We start from the raw sequence: 19,242 nt of genomic DNA on the forward strand, positions 1-19,242 counted from the left end.
ACAGGTAATTGTGAATTATTATAATAATTAATCAAAGAAAAACAAGCAGCAAGAGAGGCAGCTCAATTAGCCTGCCCTTCGGTGGGACCCCGCTCAGATCCCAAGCTGGTTTTAGCTCAACTTGTGCCATTACAGAGAGAACATATCTGAAGCATATCAGACTAGTCCCACCCATACGGGCAGTCCAGATCTGAAATGCCAGCAAGTTCCCTCTGCACGAGAGACACAGCAACGCCAGACGATCGTTTCAACCTTGTAAGGTATCATCAATGAGGTATAGCCAATATCCCTCTAGGCATTGTGAGCAAGGGGTCCACGTCTGGATTGCCCTTTAAACTTAACTAGAGAAAACCAAGAGGCAAGAGAGGTGAGAACGGACAACAGCTCAATTAGCCTGCCCTTCGGTGGGTCCCCGCTCAGATCTCAAGCATGTGTCACTATGTGCCTTACTTAATATTTCCCAGGATAACAACAGCAGAACTTTGATATTTTGCATTCAATTTTCCAAATTGTTCATCATGATTCATTCTTCATTACCATATATCCTTGGCTGATTCATGCATTATTCATTAGTGGAAATAAATTATACATTGTATTATAGCTCTGCTAATATTCTGTGTGTGATTAAATCGCTTCCCCATTCAACTATTGTAAAGCGCTGTGGAATAGGTCGGTGATGTATAAATGCTAAAAATAGTAATAATGGTGATTTGATATCTATATTAAAACCAATGCCCTCTACAAAGGTGATATAACAGATTTTATTATATAGGTATTAATATTATGTATTTAAAAAGGTTTACATTTCCCGTAGGCCAGTTATGTCATGAGAGCAGAATGAGGAAAGAATTATGTGGTTTACGGCAGATATTAGTTCTTTTTGTATGACTGTTTCAATGTATATAATTTGCTAAATTATAAGAAAAATTATTTTTTTTAATATTCATTATTTTTACAGTTTAGAGAAACAAGAAAAACATATTTTTTTTTAATGGTGGAAAAGTATATTATAAAGATTTCAAATTTAAAAAGTAATAAAATACAAAAAAAAGAAATTAAAAAAGGCAGAATAAAAAAACCAAGTCCCGTAATGTGTACATACACACTTCAAATTGTCAAAGTGTGTTATTTTATATAAAGAAATTTACTCTAATGCATTGCCCACTTATTAATATAAATAAATATTTTATAGGGGATGATAAACTATATGCTAATTACGGAGTGATTTGACAACAATGTATGTAAGATGAACTGCATTTTGTTCTGCGAAAATAGATTTCGAAAAACATTCCATGCATTTAGCATTATTTGTCTTTTGTAACAATTCGTCTAGGTCTAGCCGGAGGAGAGGATTATGAAACGATGTACAGACACATTGAAACTCTGTCAACAGTACCCGAACGCAAACAGTAAAATCATTCGTCATTCATCACGGATGTCCAATACATGTCTGTATCTAAATTCTATAATCTTATAAATGATCGTCAGGGCTGCACACAATATTACATTTATTCCAGAATGAACACACTCTGAAAAAACCCATTGTTCAGAAGAATTTCCATAATTTGTATATTTGTAATCTCACAAGTCGCATAGCTTAGTACTTTGAATTACAGGACTGTAAATGTAGTGTCCTCTATTCCTTTTGCTTTGTGTTTGTCTATAATGTAAAGTCTATTTTCCTCGATTGTACGGCACTGCAGAATTTATTGGCTTTCTATAAATACCAGTCGTAATCATAATATTAATTTACATTATTATTGCTGGGAAAAAAATATTTTATCTGATTTTTTTTCAATATATCTGTAACACCCCCATTTGAACACCTGGTGGCAGTAAAGCACCACTTTTGAAGGTTTAGAAGGAAAATTCCATATATTTGTTTTGTGCTGCTAAAATCACTTAAATCATAAAATTGAGAAAAGTCTCTGTATGAGGTTTCCATCAAAGGTTGCAGTGTGCATAAATGCCAGGTTTTTGCATTTATTTTTTTAGTCCGTTACAGTTGTGTTTTAGATTTGAGATCAGCAGAAAGACTCACCTCCATTTTGTTTCATTTCTCATTTCCATTTGCATAGAGAACAGCTGGGGAAATAATAAACACAGATATCTTCCAAAAAGAGCAAATGTCAGGAAACAACAACATTAAGGACAAAATAGCTAAACTGTAAATGCAACGGAATTGCAGAATAAATCAAATTCTGCTTTAGTAAATAACGTTGTCAATAGATATTTGATGACGTCAAAGCAAAACTGTGATATGAAAGTAGAATTCTCAGAATTTAGGGTTTAATAGCTGAATAGGTGTGAAAATTGAACTCATGTAATGGAAGGAGGAGTCTGAGGTTGTGGGAGGAGTTACCCAGTCTATAAATACACAGACCACCCCTTCCTCTGGGCCGATACTGCCTAGTCCAGCCCACCCACCACGCCCTTTATCAAACCTATTTTTACAGGCCTTCCCGAACATTGTTTTTTTGTGGACACCACAACGGACTTACACCATGACAGCTATAACTCGACTCATTGTCCCACACCACAAATATTCTTTAACTTGTATCTTTTGTAGACATGTGCATTCGTTATCGGACGAATATGATTTCGTCCGAATTTTCAGACTTTTTTGTATTCGTTTGCTATAACATAAACGAAAGTCATACATACATAAGTCATACATGCAAGTAAGAGTCTCCCTGCAGCCCTGCATGTGTTAAATCTCCCCACACTGGTGGCTAATACTATTAAATAAATAATGGGGCGACCTAATGTCCCCACTCATGACCGACGGGTGGGGAGCTTAAATAATTAAATAATGGGGGGACCTAATGTCCCCACCCATGAGCGGCAGGTGGGGACCCTAATTAAATAAATAAATAAAGGGGGGACCTAATGACCCCCCAGATCCCCAACCATAAGCAGTGGGTGGGGACCACAAATAATAAAGTAACTAGGGGTCCCCAAGGCTCTAGTCACTCCCCTCCCAATAAAAATACCCTACATACCCCCCCTCATTAGGTCGCCCCCATTATTTATTTAATTAAGGTCCCCACCCGCAGCTCATGGGTGGAGACCTGGGGGGGGACATTAGGTCCCCCCATTATTTATTTAATTAAGGTCCCATCCTCCGGTCATGGGTGGGGACCTGGGGGGGACATTAGGTCCCCTCCCCTTTATTTAATCAGGGTCCCCACCAGCCGCTCATCGGTGGGGACCACTTTATTTAATTAATTATGGCCCACATGGGGGGGACACTAGTGTAGCAGACCACGGGTAACCCGACTGGTTACCTCCGCTAATTCCTTCCTTCAGCCACTCTGGAACCATTAACACCAACAGACATCCATTCCCCCATAACCAGACCAAACATAGTTCTGGGAGTCAACTGCCTTTATTCAGGTCACACACAGCTTTTATGCCCAGTCCCCTACATGGGGTTTACAGTACAATAAAACAGGGGTTTCAATCCCAGGATCCTCTGTCATAAGATAATTGCATGAGAAAAACCCTCTAATTATCTCTCATGTTTAGAAAATCCAACAAAATATACAGTACCCCAAAAGTGTCCCCATCATACTCAGGAACCTCACAAAAAGTACATTCCTCGATAGCCCCGATCTGAGTGTATAACATATCCAAGAATCACTCAGATCGGTTCAGTGAAACAGGAATGCCATTGAAGTAAAGTTTTGACCAGCCAGTTTTGACCAGCCAGTTTTGACGCTAGCCCAAAACAGTTTCAGGAAAATAGGTGCCTTGGCCTGTTTCTGTTTGTGAGGTTCCTATATGAACACCATGCAAGGGAATCTCTTCATTTCAGGATGCGAATGCTCCCCCTGTTCGGTAGTTCATATCTCCTGAACGTCGTTCGTATAGGTGGTCGGGAAATAGAACGGGCAGCAGTCTAAGTTTTATTTATTACAAGGAGGTAGCTGGTAGTGCTGCCGGCTCCCTCCTTGCTTTTTTATTTTTTTTGAGCATGTGCAGTGTCATTTTCGTCCTAATGGACAAAAACAAAAAACATTTTTACCGAATTTTGTCCAAAAAGAAATACATTTTTATTTAGTTTGAATTCATTCGTACGAAACGAAAATTTCACTGGTGCACCTGTCTAATTTTTTGGCTTAAATTTCCCATTAGTAAATAAATTCTTTGCAGTGTATCCTAAAATCTATTTTACTCTGTATCAGATATTTTTTATGAAAAGAATACAGAAAGAAAGATACCTAACCTGTATTTCCAATGGGAGAAATTTTCCAGTTCTTTCACTGGTGGCTGGATCAGGCCTTTATGTGTGCTTGCTCTGTCTTTGCACACTGAAATGATCTATCTCTCAAAGTATTCATGAGATTCCCCCAAACTAACATTTTCTTTTTCTGAAATACAAAACTATATCCCACATTTTTATATTGAACTATTTATTTTCAAATCTATGTGCCTCCGTAAGACAAGACCAAATAAAATAACTTGCCATGGCCCACTTTATTCTCAAAGGGACCTTTTGCATTCCACCGTTCACTCTGAAGTGGACTTCAGACCTAGGATCTCCATTCTTTGTTGAAGAATGGATGCCATTTTTTTTTTCAAACAATCACAAGATGTTGGTTTGCACCACAATTAGAAAAATATAGGTTTTTGTATCAGTGGTTTCTTAGTAATGGATTTTCGTAAGTGGTGGAGATGGCCCTGGTCTACTCATTTTAGTCAGATGTCTTTTACTTTATAACAAACAGCTTTCTCAATAGAATCCCTTCTGGTTCAACAACATGAGTTTTCTAAGTTTTAACATTGCTATGGCAAAATTTTTTCAATGTTAAGTGTGCGTACTACCTTGGATCTGCTTGTCAAGTAGACTACTCAAACGATTCCGCATGGAACTTTTCACCTTCTCTGTGCCCACAAAAAATGTGTATGGTAATATTCCATGTATTCCCACAAAGAAGAACTCTTCATATTTTATCCAGGTCCATCGTAACAAAAACAAAACAAAAAAAAATATTGTGGGACATATTGGGTTCAGAAAAAAACCTGACAAAATTCTTGTAATATGGAAATGAAAGAAAAAAAATTACATTTACACGGCAAAAGGGATAAGTGAACTGGACGTTGGACGCGTTTCGCTCTACTGTGCTTTGTCAGCAGCTGCTAAATAATGGGACGGAAACATTTCTTTGATTCATCTAATATTGCACGTAGCCTCTAGAAGATGCATTAAGTTACTCCGTCATATCTTAAACTCTGACCCCTTACTATCACTCTACAGTAAATTATTCATACCAACACGCCAAAAAATTAATTACAATGTTGCCTGTCACTGGTGGCTTTTTGCTTCTTCTTCATTGTGGTCAGTAGCACCTTCCTCACAATTAAAAAAAAAACCAGCTATAAATGATGGATTGCAAGTATAATCTGATCATTTCTACATCATTGTAGAGTAGTTCAGTAATTATAGAATAGTTTCCCTTGACACCCTCCATAGTATAACCTGCCATGAAGAAGTGGCAGTAATAGTTATTCAAAAATGGTACTCAATTATATTGACGTCAGTTAAAGCTAGGATGTTACATTGTTGTAATTCATGAACCTGAACACTTGGTGGCAGCAAATAATTACATCTTGCAAATATATGCATGGGTTGAAGGGCATGGGTTGAAGGTTCTAGTTTTTTTTAAAGATTAACCTTTTGGTTTTGATTTTGTGCGTGTGAATATTAAGTGTTTGGTTTTTCAAAAGTAGAGGGAGGGGACATTGATCACTTGTTTACAGACATTACGCACCTAACCTGCTAGGGCAATGGTAGGCTATTTTCTTAACTCGTATTTTATTCTAAGAGTTCTAAGAATGGCTGGGAAATTGTTGGAAATGCAACATAAATGTAAGAGTTTGGGCCAAAATAGTCAATTTGGTGCATGTGGATGGCACAAATCAAGTATAGGGATGCCTTTGATTATCACACACTCGACACCCTCCTTGCAAGCTGAGCACATTTTAGGGGAGGAGAAAGTGACTAAATACACTAATCAAGGATAGGCAACCTTCGGCACTCCAGATGTTTTGGACTACTCCTCCCATGATGCTTTGCCAGCACTATGGGTGTCAGAACATTATGGGGGATGTAGTCCAAAACATCTGGAGTGCCGAAGGTTGCCTATTCCGGACTATATAGAGGCTGCTTGGCCTCCAACAAAATGAACAGAAAACGTTTGTTTCTACTGAACTGCAAGAACAGCCAAAGTGTAAATTGGACTCATACAAGTAACGCAGATTCCAAACATCTCTTGCCAAGGATCGACTCCTATTTCCAAACTGAGGGCCGAGTCGAAGTCGTGAGCCCTGCATTGACTTATATCAGCTAGATATGTATTATGTATTCCGTAAGTTTCATATGCACATCTGTTTGCCCTCATTTTATTATTTTTTTAAATGTACATTAAAGAGACACTAGTCACCAGAACAACTACAGCTTATTGACTTTGTTCTGGTGAGTAGAATCATTACCTTCAGGCTTTTTGCTGTAAACGCGGTCTTTTCAGAGAAAATGCAGTGTTTACATTACAGCCTAGTGATAACTTCACTGGTCACTCCTCAGATGGAAAATCGATACAAGAAAAGCCAAAGCAGAGACTGGGCCCCTTATAACAGCATCGATTAGCAACACCCAGTGCTCATAGGCAACCAGGCCCTGCAGGAAAGCCTAAGCAGAGGTATCATCTCTAGAAGATCTATTCAATTCTAATTAAATGTGCTAATTGTTTCCCTTTATTTCCTAATTTAAAATTGTGTTCTATTCCACCTCCCTCCTTATATTCTCACTACTTAATTAATAACTATTATCAGGGCCGGTGCAAGGACTTCTGTCTACACAGGCGAAGCGAAGACACATTTTGCTGCCCTCAAAATTTATCTTCACCTGTCTGTCTAATATTCCCACTTTTGCCCCTCTTACCAATTCTTTTGTGCATCTTACCACCTTTTTCTCTTGTTTTATCTTCTTTGTATTGTATCCCCTGTTTGGCATTCTTTTTTTATGTGTTTTGTGTCTTCATCCTACTTTTTTTTTTTACCCCTTTGCGTCACACGCTCACTGGCTCTAACAGACACACACAAACAGTCTCTTACACACACTGCTTATACACACTCACTGGCTGTAACACACACACAGTCTCTCACACACTCACTGGTTGTAACACACACACAGCTTATAGACACACACTAACTCTTACACACACACACTGGCTGTAACACACACTAACTCGATTAGATTGCTGCAGAAATTGACCGGCGACAGTGGAGTTCTCCATGCTTGTGCCGCCTTATAGTAGCGCCGGCCCTGACTATTATATCTCCCATCCTGATCTTCTATTTTTTTTATTTTTTTTTTTTAAAGTTGGTGCATTTATAGCCTTGTTATTTTATGCTCATTCTTTATGACTTTTTTGTTAATTGTTTGTTTAGCTAGTGTTACTTCTTTCACTGATAGTCTTGTAAATTTATGTTCACGGTTTATGACTTTCACCTATCTGATCCTTCATATCTTTTTATCCCAAATGTTATCTCCTCTGGTTTTTCATCTCTATTAATCCTTGCAAGTGCGCTGTCTTGGTGTCATAATTCATTCTAGCCTCACCTTGAGCCTCACATCCAGTATGTTACCAAATCCTGTAGATTCCATCTTAAAAACATAGCCCACATCTGCCCCTTTCTTACGCAAGACGCTACACCAAGGAGCTTGTCCATGCTCTAGTACCGAATTTTTCGCTCCATAAGACGCACTTTTTTCCCCCTCAAAAGTGAGGTGAAATGTCTGTGCGTCTTATGGAGCGAATGTGAAGGTTTACTTACCTGTCTTGTAGCGTGGGCCGGCTTAACAGCACGCACCGCGGTACAGGAACTTCAATTTCAGGTTCCGGTGGGACTGAAAGGAAGTGCGCACACTGAGTGCGCATTTCCTTTCAGTCCCGCCGGAAACCGGAACCTGGGAGGGGGTCGGAGAAGACTATGGGGGGGGGGGGAGAAGACTATGGGAGGGGGGGAGAGAAGACTATGGGAGGGGGGGAGAGAAGACTATGGGAGGGGGGGAAGACTCTATGGGAGGGGGGGGAAGACTCTATGGGAGGGGGGGGAGAAGACTCTATGGGAGGGGGGGGAAGACTCTATGGGAGGGGGGGGGGAGAAGACTCTATGGGAGGGGGGGGAAGACTCTATGGGAGGGGGGGGAGAAGACTCTATGGGAGGGGGGGGGACTATGGGAGAGGGGAGGAAAAAAAATATTCTGAACAAACTGTCCCATAGTAAGAAACACTATGGGACAGTTTGTTCGGAATATATTTTTTTTCTGGGTTTCTTCCTCTAAAAACCTAAGTGCGTCTTATGGTGTGGTGCGTCTTATGGAGCGAAAAATACGGTAATTTCCTGCATGGATTATTGTAACCCTCTCCTGATTGGTCTTCCCAAAAGCCGTACTGCTTCACTCCCACCTTATATGATTGCCATTTTTTTGTCCTAATAGGTTTAATACCCCACCTCCTATAGACTGTAAGCTCGTTAGAACAGGGTCCTCTTCAACCTATTGTTCATGTAAGTTCTTGTAATTGTCCCATTTATAGTTAAATCCCCCCGCTCATAATATTGTAAAGCGCTACGGAATCTGTTGGCGCTATATAAATGGCAATAATAAAATGGATGCTAAAGGGGCTTGCTGGGGCAGTGCTGCACTGTGTGACTGCCGTTCAGTGTCTCCACCTCTGCATGCAGACACTGAACTTTCCTCATAAAGATGCATTGATTCAATTCATCTCTATGAGCAGGTGCCGATTGGCCAGGGCTGTGTTTGACTGTGTTGTCTCTGCCCCTGATCTGCCTCCCTGACAGGGAAGCATTGTGATTGGCTCAGACCACCACTTCTGATGTTCGAAGACAGGTCAGAGGCGGCAGAGCCAGCAACAGCAGACTTTAAAACAAGTAAGATATTTACTGTTTAGGCTGGCAAGGGGGTGGGGAGCATGGGGGAGCTAGATTGTGGTTTTAACACACACACACACACACACACACACATATATATATATATATATATACACACACACACACAAACACACACACCTTTTACATAGGCTAATGTAGGCACGTACTTATTTAATTTTAATGCGTGATAAGAGGGCAAAGGACTTTAAATCCAGTGTGACGCCAAGTTCAATATCACACCATGTCACCCATCCAAAGCCCAATCAAATGCTTCTCATAGAAAGCATTGTTGGACCTTGGATGCAGGACTGGTGATCCAAACACATTGAATCCAGTGCTTGGCCTTCAGAAACAGTGAACACATCTCGCCACTATAGCCAGCAAACCTCCAAGTTCGCGGAGGATGTAGAGGGATAGCAGAGCGAAAAGATTAGTTTACGTAGGGAGACTGAGAAAGGAGAGTATGACAAGCACATTATGACCGTATTAGTGTGAGGCGCTCAAAAAGCAGCCATCAAGAGAAGAACCTCCACCACATCAGTCTTCAGCATGCTGCGCATGTGAACTGACTAACCCTAGAGCGGACATTCGTCAGTCTGGAACAGAGTTCTGGGCCAAGTCATGTGTACTGGAGGTGTAACTACAAAGACATTCACAGATTTTTTGTTTTCTTCCAGTATAGGCTGCATTGCAAGATTAAATGCTGCATGTACAGATAGTTGGCAGCAGACGTGGTCAGAGTAACCTCTTAACACAACGGAAATGTTCCCATCATGCTGACCTTTTACTCCTGAATTGGTGCCCTTAAGGGATTCTCTTCGATTAACGCAACATTCTATATTTACATACATCAGATGGCAGCTTGCGATTATCAGTAATTAAATTTCCTGCGGAGATCCTTTCGGACTGAAACCTCTGCCGGGGAAGTGAAAATCTATCCACCAGTATTCCTGGTAATGAGTCCCAGCTCGGGGCCCAGAAGGTCTTAACATATGTTCATAGAATTTCTCTTAAGATGCTGTTGGCCACCAGGAATGCAGAGAATATTTGGAAACACTCCAGCCCAGTGTGCGCGCATATAAATAAGGCGCATAGTTCAATTTCTCCGCCAACATTTGTCAAAACTATCACAGCGGGGAGCGTACCCAGACGGCAGTCAGCTGGAAAGGCCAAAAACAGAATTAGATTAAAAAGGTAATTCAAGTCTAGAGAAACCTTCCGATCCTAGCTTCTAAATTCAGCCAGCATAACATTAAAGAGGCCCTCTCATCCACGTCATACAGCACAAGGGCACTTCAACCAAGTGTTAAACAGTCTATGTGAAGCAAAAAAATAAAAATAAAAACAATTTGTCAAACTGATATTTACCCCTTACATGCCAGATATTGTACAAAGCAGTGTGGGAGCAGATGAATGCCTGCTTCACCCAAAGGAAAATTAAAGGGGAACTCCAGGTACCCCAACATGTGGAGCAGTGTGTGAATTAGGTTACCGTTCATTAAGTTGGATGGGTATTTTTGATATTTTCTTCATAGGCCAGTCCTTTATGCCCTGATATCATCCATTCTAAGAAGTGTTTCCTTGTTGCTGGTTCCTGTACCTGTGTGCAGCCCCTTTCAGTCTCAGCTAGCCAACACGTCCCAACAATCCTGAATTTGTCAGGACAGTCTTGATTTCAGAGTCCTGTCCAGTTTTAGTTCACTGGTTTCCTACAGCCAAGGACACCAGAGACCGCACAGGATTCTTATTAGATTTACTCATGCAGTGGGATTCACTACCTGCATGGACCTAAAGTCCTGATCAGCATCCTGTTACACTGATTAAAAAGGGGGCAGCTTGGTAACAAATTGCATCACTGGTGCCAGCTCAAAGGGAGCAGACCTGCCTGGATAAGCTACACATTTTAGAGCATTCCCTGGGGTCCCAAAAACCAAGACAGAGTCAGAACAGGACTCCGGTGGTTATCAAGAATGTTGTGCCGTTATGTTGGGAATCTTTTTAATCAGAGGCACATTCTGTTATTAAATAATAGCTGGCAAAAAGACAGTTGGCAGTAACACGTTGGGAATCTCATTCCTAAGAGGTACATTCAATGTTATTGCCATCTGTCATTTTGCCATTCTTGGGCTTGCTTACAACATCTAACCATCATTCAATATCTAAAATTTAGCCTCATATTGACTAGGCCTTTTTTCCTGAATTATCTGATCTTTCTTAAAGGCAGAGGACAATTCAAATATCTCAAGTTCAAATTAAAGGATCACTATAGTGTCAGGAAGACAAACTTGTTTTCCTGGCACTATATAACCCTTAGGACCACCCTACCCTCAGGGCCCCCAGTCCCTTCTTGCTGAAGGGGTTAAAACCCCTTCAGTTACTTTAATCCAGCGCTGGTGCTCTCCTCTTGCGCCGTTTGCTCCTGGGTGGAGCGCAATGCGCATGCGAAAATTGCATTCAGCGTCGCGGAAGCGCCTCTAGCGGCTGTCAGGAAGACCGCCACGAGGTTGTATTAACCCTGCAATGTAAACATAGCTTAGATCTGAAGGGTTTAAAACTGGGGGACCTGGCACCCAGACCACTTAATTAAGCCGAAGTGGTCTGGGTGACTAGTGTCCCTTTAAGGTATTCTCGTGTAACTTTGTATCCCATTCTTTAACCAATTTGTCTAAGGTTAGACTAATTCACTTAGTGCACATAGTTTTGTGTACAGGTTTTGGTGCCGTTTCCTTAGAATGTTGTAATTTGGAGGCAATCACAGTGAGGTTAGGTTTCTCTCATCATTAGGTCCTGGTGCATTAAACCATTTTGGGTTAACCCCATATTACCTCCTTAGCCCAATTTCAGCAACAGTAGGTTTGTCCTACATCTGGAGCCTTTAAAATTTATTTTTAAATCAAATCTACAACTTATGGAGATCCAAAAGAAGAAAATATATAGTAGGATAAGCACAGGAGGCAGGTCATAAAGTATCTATCACATAGTGAACAATGAAATATTTTAACTTTATAACAAAATAATGGGTCTTCCAGCTCATTGATTTGACTGTTTATTTAAAGCATTTTTGTAACAGCTTGGCTATGGTTAAACATGAAGCATTTTAATACAAGCAGCACATTGTAACCACAGAACAGAGTAAGCCACCAACAGATGATAAAGATAGACATTACGAACAAATCAGTTCATCTTTAAACTTTCAGATGCAAAGGCGGCTATAGCATTTAGCTTTTACAACAGTCTGTAACATCATTTTTATTGTAAGTAAACAACCCGGTTAGCTTAAAATTCATAAAAAGATCAAAAAATTGGCAGGCATTAAAATAAAAATAAAAAATAAACCTCACCCCTGCAGTTTCAATTCTACAGACCGTCACCTTTTTCCTTTTTTATCCTGATCGGAAAATGGAAATATTTGCCATCTGGGATCAAAAATTGATCCGGTGGTTGTTTCTCCCACTCAACAGGACAAAGTGGATGAAATCCTCAAACCTGATCATATGTCCTGGGAAACCACCTACATACTTTTCAGTTAAAAACATGTTATCCCCCTTCTCCCAAAAACTGCAGCTTACATTTTATTCTCCCTGCCTCACCTGAGAACAGAGTTAAAAATAAAAAAAATTGTAAATCAAAAAAATAATCAATTGTGCGTTTAAACATTCACTTGAAAACATTGCCCCAATTAGGATGTGACGTTTGGCATGTCTTGTTTCTGCAAGGCGATCTGTTCAGCCACACCAAGCCCATGACCACCAGGTGGCAGTCTCGCACAAGGCTTACGGGTAATGACAACGTCTGCAATCAAGATAGGACATATGAGTTCGCCTTGTCAAAATGTGGTTCTGTAGACACATACCTTGTATGTCATGGGTCCTTGGAGAGTTAAACATTTCTCCAGTGTCCTTATGTCAGAAGTAAAACATTTGACAAATAAGTTTAAAAAAAAAATGATATATTCAATGTTCAGTTCTAATATGCTAAAAAAATTGTAATGAATTCATCAAGTATGACTGAGTGACAGGGACCAATTCCAAAATATGCATTAATATTTGAGATCAGTATTGTATTGGCATCATTTACACAGGTCTAATCAGAATATATCCCCTGCTTTGGCAGTTTATTCCCATCTGTTCCATGGATTCACTTAATAAATTGACCTCTGGAAGTGTGAAACATTAAGAAGTGTTGGATTGCAGGGGCAACTGATCGCAAACTATGCCACTCCACACCTCAGCAATACAATGAATCATTCCCCATCTCCCTGGCAAAAAATACACAGCTGCAATCCTCATTTGGGAGTCAAGTAGCAGGGTGTAAAATAACAAACATGTCTTCAGGAGCCACTGTAACGCAAGACATTGTTTATGGCGGCAACACATTGCAGAACAAGTATGCACACAGATCAAAGTCACACGTGAAATTTTACTGTAAACAAGGGCACAATCTTCACATAAAAAAAAACAAAATAAAATAGACAGGAGGAATGGATCCGTACAAAATCTAGCCTTGGTACACCCTGCTACCCAATGCAGTTTATTTATACAAGTTTAGAGCAATTTACTGTTCTTATGCCTTCTCTAAAGAACAGCGTGCTCTTTTCGTGCAAACAATGCCTTTAAACAAAAAAAGTCTTAAGCAGCCCATTTACACATTCAGTCTTTATATTTGAGAAGGAAGGGGGTTGTGGGAGGGGTAGGAAGATTAAAAATCAGTTCTGGGAGTTTTGATCACAAGGCCCTGGTCCATTAACGGATGTGTGCCATCTCTTCCAGGAATGGCGTTTTCATACAACCAGTGCAGAGTTGGTCCATCCAAAGCGGAGCCTCGTGCTGTAGTGGAGTACGACGTGGGAAGAACCTATAGTTCAAGTCATAGTTGAGGAGGCAGCTGATTGAGGCCATGTAGACATCAGAGAAACGGCAGAGACGGCGAGAGAAATAGGTTGGGTTGTGGCAAGTTCGGAAGATGCTGCCAAATTGAGGGTTGAACAAGTTCTTTGTCATAGCTCTGAAAAAGATAAATTAACAAGTCGTGTCAATAATGAAAGGCGACCAGACTTTAGCGTTACACCATGACCACTTCTAAAAGCAGAAGTGGTCATGCTGGTAAGAGTCTTAATGTTCAAGGTTTCAGCTTAAAATACTGCACAACCAGACATTTACGTGACAGGGAAAGTTGCACCTCTGGTGCATGTGACTCATTTTATATAGCGCCAGCAAATACTGTACCGCTGTACAATGTAATCAGCTTACACAGAATTCCTGGCCGACTAATAACTTTTGCACATATTTGATCTTGAACAGGCAGGTATAAGTGTATCTCCATCCCTTGCCTTTCTTTTAAGTCCCCACTACCTACCTAGATCAATAGATTTAAAATCCCAGCAATTTCATTTAAAGGGACACTATAGTCACCAGAACAACTACAGCTTGTTGTATTTGTTCTGCCGAGTATAAATCATTTCCTTCATGAATTTTCAGGCAAACCCTATCTTTTCAGAGAAAATGCAGCGTTTACATTGCCCCCTAGGCTACTCTTCAGATGGCGACAAGGTGCTTCCTGGGACAGTGCACTAGTGTGCAGCACTACCATTCAGAGTCTCCACGCTGGACTTCTCAGATGCACCTCTATGAGGTGCAGATTGGCCAAAACTGCATTTGGCGCTGCCCCCATCCCACTTCCTTGGCGATTTCGGACAATCCAATGCTTGCGCTGTGGGAAAGCATTGGATTGGCTGAAATCATAAATTTGAGTGTCAACAAGGAGGCAGATTGGGGCAGGGCCAGTGGACCTGTGCAGCGCTGGGAATAGGGCAGTTTTTATTAACTTGAAGGGGAGCCAGCAACCTAAATGAGAAGAAAATGTTAGAGATCAGAGGAATTTCTCTATGCCGACCTCTAAACCTGCATACTGAAAGGTTTTTTAAAAAAAAAAACTCTGGCATAAGCAGAATTTCAGTATGCTCAATTTAGGAGACCCAAGCCTTGATTTAATATTTTTGGGCAAGCTTTTCAAGTTTCTCAAAAATATTACAAATATTAATAGCAAAAGTTTAGACGTTAATAGTCTGTAATAGGTTTTATTTAACATCTATTGAAAAACAATTAAATGGAGGCCCAAGTTAGAGGCTTGTACAGCGCCTGTGAGATTCAAACCGCTTTCCTGCAATCCGTAGGACAGTCCGTTGGTAGCTGGTCTGTTAGGAACACGGCTGGCCAAATATCAATAGTTTGAGAAACGTAAGCAGTAAACCGGGATGATGGAATCCATTTATAAATTGGGAGGCATAATTCCGAATCAGTGTACCAAGATAAAGTTACATCACTATTCAACTCGAGTTTGTTTAACTTTATAGCTTTCCTTTAGAAGTTTACTTTTAATTTACATACTCTGCCCCACAATCATTTAAAGCTGAAAGGCTTTTTTGCAATCAAGATCCTTTAAAATGTTCTTCCCAAAGAAAACCTATTTTCATATCACAATTTGCCGTTTGAATTTTTCTAAGTATCCTGTGTTGGAGAGGTTTCAGAAGGACAGACTAGGAAAGCTCAGACAGCAGCGTTCGAGTTCTTTAACATAATGTTTGCAGTTGAGTCTTTAGTGACCGATTGATTGGACATTAATACATCTTCCCAGGAGGCTCTCACAACAGAGGTTGTATAACTCACTCACCAGACTGATAATCTAGAAGCTAGTGTAGCAAACATATGTAGAAAAAATAAAAACTAATTTGTACCTGAGCTCATTTCTCTCCTTCATCCAGTCCTTAAGGATTTTCTGAGACTCTGGATCATGAAAGTTCTGCACCGAACAAAAACAAGTCAAGTTAAGAATGCTATGGCGTTTCTTTTGAGGTAGTTGGTTAAGATGCAGTCACTCCAAACCATGATGTAACAACTAGAATGAATATTAACTGGTTTTAAAAAGCTGACTTCGCATTCCCTTTAGAGGGATTCCCCAGATCTCCCATCTCAGACTGCTTCAAATTAGGGAGTGCTGTGGGCTCCCAGTCATTCCCTGAATATGCACAGTGCATGTGGAGAGAATGGTCTCATACTTTTACAGATCAACTATTGTGCAAACAAACCTTTGAGTAATTTGCTGAATGTAGAATCTTAGAATTTTTAAACAGACTAGTATTAAGGCCTGGAGTGTCCTTTTATTTAAAGCTATGGAATTAGACATTTTACTTGTAGAAGCCCCCCGTGTCCATCAATATCAAACTAGGATAAATATGCACAACCCAGTGGCAGAAACCCACCTGCATGCGCTCCAGGAGTCCAGTGAGGGCCTGCAGCCAGGTTAGTGACTGCGAGTACTGCTCAGTGTTCACAATCTTCGTTTCAGTCTCCAGTTCTGGGACTATGGCTCCGGTCCTCCAGCCATGACGGAGCATGAGGTCCTAAAGTAGAAAGGAGAGCGTACAATGGTGAGATTGAATATCAGATTTAAGGTAACACAAGCCAGGTGACAAGCCAAGGTGACTTACTGCAAGGTCACTGTACAAATGGTCTCCGAAATACAGCACTTTAGACCCTCGCCAGCCGGTCAGTCGCAGGAAGTCAACCAAGTTACCCTGGAAGAATACAAGATAAAAAAGTGTGGCCCTTCAATTGCTGCAGATAACCAAGTGTTCAGATCAGTTTCTATTGTACAGGTTTGGAAAAGCCATACATACTGGCACTCCTAGTGTTAACCATAATGTGTGGTCAACAAAACCCAGCAGACAACCGGAACCAGTATGTTTCCTCCAAGCCTGCAATAGGTTCTGCTGCTCTTTATGCCATGTCATTATCTCCTTCCTGAACTTTCATATCCTTAGATTGAGTCAAGTGTTTAGTCTGACAAAGTGCAGGATTAAGGAAAGGGGGGAGGAAGGTGGGGTCTTTAACTAGAAGGAATTATTTTTAAACCATTTTAGTTGGACAAACCTGGTTAGAATTGGCAAGCAGCATAACAAGATATCAGCCCAAACTAGTGGCAGGTCTTTAATCTTAAGTGAAAGCATGGCTTTATTTTTCCCTTCTAATGCCATCAATCCTCCCACAAATAAAGGTCCTGGCCAATCTTGGTAGATTGCACATGGAAAGTACTTTAGATTACACTTTACGTGATATCAATGCACAGATATCGTTGCCAACAGAACAATGCCAAAAAGTGTACCCATTGATACCATAGAGATCCAGGATTTTATACACAGCAAGGAGGAACTACAATATCAATTATAAGCATTTCTAAAGATTCCTAAACTTTAATGGCTTTTTAGATCATACACTGAAACAAACTGCTCAATAAAAGTATAGTGTGGAAATGTCAGTGATAACAATCATATACATTATAGAGAGCAGTCACTCCTTGCAATCCTCGGTTGTAGATTTCAGATTGCCTGCAATGAAAGGAGTAAATTCCAAATTTAATCTAACCTATGAAAGGGCATACGTATTGGGTTTTTTTTTTTTTTTAAATCAAAAGTGAAGGCTGCTTGTGTTGATGGGAAGAAATACAGGTCATTGATCAGTTATAGATCAGTACGACAGACAGGAGCATGGTATGGTCACAGCAATCTGAGTAATCAAGGTCATTGTGCAGGAGGGCCAGCACAGCTGAGTGATGGAATACAGAGAACTGGTCAGCAAAGCTTTGAATTTGAAGCCTATGGGAGATCATGATTTGACACAGACTGTAGTTTAAACAAAGCCATTGTTAATCAGGCCTGCATGGGAAGCACGTAGACAGAGGCAATGTACGTGGAATTTGGCAGTAGGGTCACAGGGCAAAAGATCAGAATGCTTCAGAAAAAAACAAAACACTCCCCCATGCATTAATAATTGTCCTGTACGTAAACATCTCTGCACACTTGCATTAATATAAATCCACAAATCCTTTAGACAGCACCCGAAGCTAGAGTGATGTGTGTTCATAGAATATGACAAGCTGCAAGGATGCTTGGCAAACTCCTCACGTACAGAGACAGACACAGACTCTTTGTGAGCTGCATTAAAGACACAGCACACTGCTGCACCTACACAATGACGCTCTGTATTGACAGAACCAAGATCTGCTCGATTAAAACCGACACTTTTAATAAACATTTACCCATTTAAACCAATTTTAAAGTTAAACCAGAGTTGGGGGGTTGAGAATAGTTTACACAATGTCAGTCCAGCTGTGATAAAGGGTTAACGTTTGGAGAGGGCTAAAGGATCTGTGCGATTTGTGGCAAAGTATCTTGCTAAAAGCCAAGAACATTTACCAGGGGAACACACGCTCACAGACTAAATCCTTAGATTTTTGGATACAGTCCAGCTTTCCCAATGCATTTTAACCCTCGGGGACCCAAGACATTTTTAAATGAAGACTGGATATAGAATGGCAAATCCACAGAGTCCCTAGTTTCCTGCTTATTAAGGAAGAGGTGAACGTGCGTTGTCTGGCTGTGCAGGATACAAGATTGAGTCAGGAATTCTATTTGTTTTCTTCAACTCCATTTTGAATAATCTAGTTCAGCTCACACTGTAGGCAGTACAGCCTGTGACAACATAGCTTTCTGGCATCAAGTGACTTCAAATAAGCTGAAATAGGAAAGTCACGACAGTAGTTTTATAGTGTATTAAGGAAGATTCCTTCCCACCCACACAAGGCTCCTTGCATCAGGCCCAAAGCTCACCAAAACTGCCCTGCAGGTTTATGGAAACTGTAAACACTTAGAGCAGCTTTACACAAGTTCTTTTCACACAAGATTTAAGAAAAGATCTCAGAGGAGCCGGTTACATACTATTCGTACCTGTTTATAAACCTGTCCCTTTTCCAGCTTGGTAATCCGGTCCCATTTCAGATCTCCATTCCCATCCAGTCGACGGAAAGGCCTGTGGAGTGAGAAATATGGAATATGGTAAAAAGCAGACAGACCTTTAAAAATAAATTCATTTTTGAACAAAAATTTGTCAGAATGGAAAGTGGAAGGGGGGAACTGCAGGATACAATATTCTGTAGTGAGTTTTTTTTGCATCCTAGATAGGAGACGATTCATTTATATAGCAACATATTCCATAGTGCTTTACATTTTAAAAGGGGGATATTTAACCATTGACGAGACAGTTACAAAATATCACAGGAATAGGTTGATTAGGACCCTGCTCAAGCGAGCTTACAGTTCCATTAGACATGCTACAGGATTTTTATAATGTGAGGTAGAACTGCCATTGATACATTAAACCGGTTTTAGTTCATACAGCCCATTACTAAACCCCATGCTATACAATGCCAGATTGCCATGCATGCTGGGAA

At 40.5% G+C, this 19,242-nt stretch overlaps 1 protein-coding gene across 1 annotated transcript in view; it reads right to left on the reverse strand.

The window, feature by feature from the left end:
• Positions 1-11,991: 11,991 nt before the first annotated feature.
• Positions 11,992-19,242, reverse strand: part of LOC134573144 (5'-nucleotidase domain-containing protein 2-like) — a 32,861-nt gene continuing 25,610 nt past the window's right edge. The window contains exons 10-14 of the mRNA XM_063432670.1: positions 18,740-18,821; positions 16,445-16,531; positions 16,217-16,357; positions 15,692-15,756; positions 11,992-13,962 (exon numbers count right to left, since the gene is read on the reverse strand). Coding sequence (XP_063288740.1) covers positions 13,701-13,962; positions 15,692-15,756; positions 16,217-16,357; positions 16,445-16,531; positions 18,740-18,821 — 637 coding nt within the window. The 3' untranslated portion in view covers positions 11,992-13,700. The remainder of the gene's footprint in view (positions 13,963-15,691; positions 15,757-16,216; positions 16,358-16,444; positions 16,532-18,739; positions 18,822-19,242) is intronic.

Source organism: Pelobates fuscus, chromosome 9 (genome assembly GCF_036172605.1).
Source record: "Pelobates fuscus isolate aPelFus1 chromosome 9, aPelFus1.pri, whole genome shotgun sequence".
Taxonomy (NCBI): domain Eukaryota; kingdom Metazoa; phylum Chordata; class Amphibia; order Anura; family Pelobatidae; genus Pelobates; species Pelobates fuscus.